The sequence below is a fragment of the Charadrius vociferus genome, unplaced genomic scaffold, assembly GCF_000708025.1.
Source record: "Charadrius vociferus isolate BGI_N301 unplaced genomic scaffold, ASM70802v2 scaffold407, whole genome shotgun sequence".
NCBI classification, from domain to species: domain Eukaryota; kingdom Metazoa; phylum Chordata; class Aves; order Charadriiformes; family Charadriidae; genus Charadrius; species Charadrius vociferus.
This window is the reverse complement of record NW_009649852.1, coordinates 811,750-815,122: the sequence shown is the minus strand read 5'-3', so window position 1 is coordinate 815,122 and position 3,373 is coordinate 811,750. Positions and strand designations below refer to the sequence as shown.

Here is a 3,373-nt window from a genome sequence, read left to right as displayed (position 1 = left end):
GTCCTTCTTATGTTGGGGACTCCAGAGCTGGATGCAGTACTCCAGGTGGGGTCTCACAAGAGTGGAGTAGAGGGGCAGAATCACCTCCCTTGACCTGCTGGCCACACTTCTTCTGATGCAGCCCAGGATGCGGTTGGCCTTCTGGGCTGTGATCGCACATTGCCGGCTCACGCTGAGGTTCTGGTCAATCAGCACCCCCAGGTCCTTCTCCTCAGGGCTGCTCTCCAGCCATTCCCCGCCCAGCCTGGAGTTGTGCTTGGGATTGCCCCGACCCAGATGTAGGACCAGCGGCTGCAGAAGTGCCCTGCACGCAGCTAATTGCAACTTCGCCTGCTAGTTTTGCCAGCTGCTTACCGCCCCTTTGCAGGCAAAAATCAATTAATTCCTTTTCTAGGATACTTCTGGTCTTGCTGCATACATTTGACAAAAAAAAAACATTAACTTTGGTTTATGTGTCCTGAATCCTTTGAGTTTTATGTGTAGGACTGCTTCAAACTGCAATTAATCCATAGCACATTAAAGTAAGGATATGGGCTGGTTTTATTTTTTTTTTTTCCAAAGCCTGTATTTCTCTCATTAACAATTCTTAGGATTGTGTATTGAGTTATGCCAAGAAATGCATCATTCATCCTTTCGCAGCTGCATCGGCTGTGAAATAGGACTCTGTTACGGGAGGCAAACCCCGTTAGAAGCAGAGATATTGCAGCCGGGGTATGACAAGAACCTCTCTGCGAGAGCTTTGCTGTTGCTTATACTGAGAAGCGAGTAGATGTAATTAATGCACGTGGGATGTCTTGAAATTTAGTTCGTAGCATTTGTAGGGAGATACCCAGAAACCGAGAGTACAGTTGCTTCAAGCACCCAGTTAGTCTCAGAACAGAGTAGTTTGGGGCTGTATTCTCCACGTCTGCTGAAGGCACCGTGCAAATTCTTGCCTAAAATCCCTCTGCGTATCAGCTGCGGACTAAAAGCTGCAGTGGGGAAGTCCCTCTGCTTCGTGGCTGGGAGAGGATCGCTCCTTCTGCTGCATCCCGGGGCTCTCGGCTCCGTGGGTTTAAATGAAGCAAAAAGAGCTCCACTGCCCTTGGGAGACGAGCGACAAAGCTCATCTTAATTTTCCCTCGAAGGCCTTTTTTTTTTTTTTTTTCTCATCTCCTTTTGCAACCCTCATCCCCTTCCAGTTTGGTCCTTCGATGTTTCAGATCACTGCAGGGATCTGCTGTTGCAGTTTATCCCAGTGCCCTCGGCAGGTGGAAGATGTCGGCAGGTTAGTGGCTAGTGCTGCTGCTGGTCTTTAGGGACAAGGAAAATCAGAAAAAAGGTGAATTAAGGGCATAAAGTAGCATGGAAAATATGCTGGAGCTTCAGGTGGGTTTATTCCCTTGATGGAACCCCATGAGTCAAATGCCTTCAATTCAGGTCTTGACGGCAGAATAATATTTGGAAGAACCGAAGAAAACCAAAAAAAGCAGCCGATGCTGTGCCCTCCCCTCGGATGCGGTCTGCAGCACCGTGCCCTCGGGGTACCGCTCCCCTGATGGAGCTCTCCTCCTTGCTAAACGTTTCTCCGTGCCGTTGCAGGAACCTTGTTGACCACCCCACAACACACCGCCATCGGAGCACATCCAGTTTCCGTGCCAACGTACAGGGCTCAAGGAACCCCCACCTACAGCTACGTACCTCCACACTGGTAAACCCACTGGCCAATTCATGTAAGTGCTGCTTTTGCAAGTCTTGCTCTGCCCTCGTTGACTAATTACCCGCCGAGCGCTGCCATCGCTCCTCTCCTTCCTGCAAATCTGCTGCATCCCTTTGTCCGGGCGATGCTTTGACTCCACGAGAGCCATTCAGCATTGCTCCCCGGAAGGGATAGCTGCCCGGCGTGCTGTCCTGGGGCTGCGGAGGGTGTTAGCAAAGCACGGCGTACCTTGACCTTATATCTTGCTGCTCGGTGTGTGCAAGGCTTTACCAGTGACCTCGGTGGCATCAAGTCACTCCGAGTGCAGTGGGACACTACGAGAGTGGAAATTTTGAGGCTATAAGGTTTTGGATGCATCATGCTCTTTCATAGAGTCACAGAATGGTTTGGGTTGGTTGGGACCTCAAAGACCATTTAGTTCCAACCCCCTTGCCCTGGGCAGGGACACCTCCCACCAGACCAGGTTGCTCCAAGCCCCGTCCAACCTGGCCTTGAACACCTCCAGGGATGGGGCAGCCACAGCTTCTCGGGGCAACCTGCGCCAGGGGATCACCACCCCCACAGGAGAGAATTTCTTCCTCATCTCTTATCTAAATCTCCTCTCTCCCAGTTTAAAACCGTTACCCCTCGTCCTATCGCTACACTCCCTGATAAAGAGTCCCTCCTCAGCTTTCATACCACTTGAATACATTATTTTTTTTTTCCTGCCAAAAACGTGGTGGGAGATCGTCCTGTTCATTAACACCGCGGCTGCCTGCACCCTGCCTGTTCGTTAGCACCGGGGTTGCCCACAGCTGCCTGCAACCGCCTGCAGGTTCGTGTCCTGCTCGGGGTCCCAGAAATCCCAGCTGCTCCGTGAAACGCCCTCCGCGTGTCGCTGGAGCCCTCGGTCCATCGTACCCAATTAACGGGCAACGCAGCTGACGGGAAGACGCGGGGCGGCGTGGGGAGGCAGCCGAAATCCCATCCAGCCCAAGGGGGGTTTATCTTGAAATCTCTCCTTGCTGCATACGTTACGCCGGGCTAATCTTGCCCGTGACAAATCGTTGTGCAATTAGCAGAGAGCATCCCATCTGCATATTTGAAATCCCGTGCCTTGGGTACCACCGGCGAGCTGCTGCTTTCTCAGCTCCGTGCCCACGGAGAGGGGCGAGGGACGGTTAAATCCCGTCCGCCTCGGCTTTACGTGCTGCGTGTGGCGCAGAGGAGAGGAGAACAGCCCCGTCTGATCCCGCGCCGTTTGGTTTCTAACCCCTCGTTTTTAACATCTTTGCTCTCTTCCAGATCCGGAGTCAAACATCGTATGCAACTACACAAGTCTTACATCGGTGCTGCGGCCGCTTGTACTGCAGCACCTCGTCTGTTTGCAAGAACAAAAGAAAAACAAAACAAAACAAACAAAGTGCAAGGGTCACTTTATGCATTCTTTAGTGGTTTTTGTAAAAGCTGCTTTTTCTAATCTTCTGCCTCTTTTTTTTTGTTTTTTTCTTTTTCTTTTTTTTCCTTTCCCCCTCCCTCCTCCCCCAGCCCACATGAATTGTGTAACACACATACTGACACTGAGCAATAGTAAAGTTCTCTCTTTGGTCCTATCGTTTGAAAGCTCAGAATATTCACTTCTCCGGCATTGCCCAGCTGAGTGGTGCAAAGATCTCTCTCCTCTACCCCCCCCTC

General features: G+C 51.4%; 1 protein-coding gene across 1 annotated transcript in view; it reads left to right on the top strand.

The window, feature by feature from the left end:
- FAM168A (family with sequence similarity 168, member A) overlaps positions 1–3,077 on the top strand; it is a 177,404-nt gene extending 174,327 nt beyond the window's left edge. The window contains exons 7-8 of the mRNA XM_009890993.1: positions 1,582–1,712; positions 2,984–3,077. Coding sequence (XP_009889295.1) covers positions 1,582–1,694 — 113 coding nt within the window. The 3' untranslated portion in view covers positions 1,695–1,712; positions 2,984–3,077. The remainder of the gene's footprint in view (positions 1–1,581; positions 1,713–2,983) is intronic.
- The last annotated feature ends 296 nt before the right edge of the window (positions 3,078–3,373 follow it).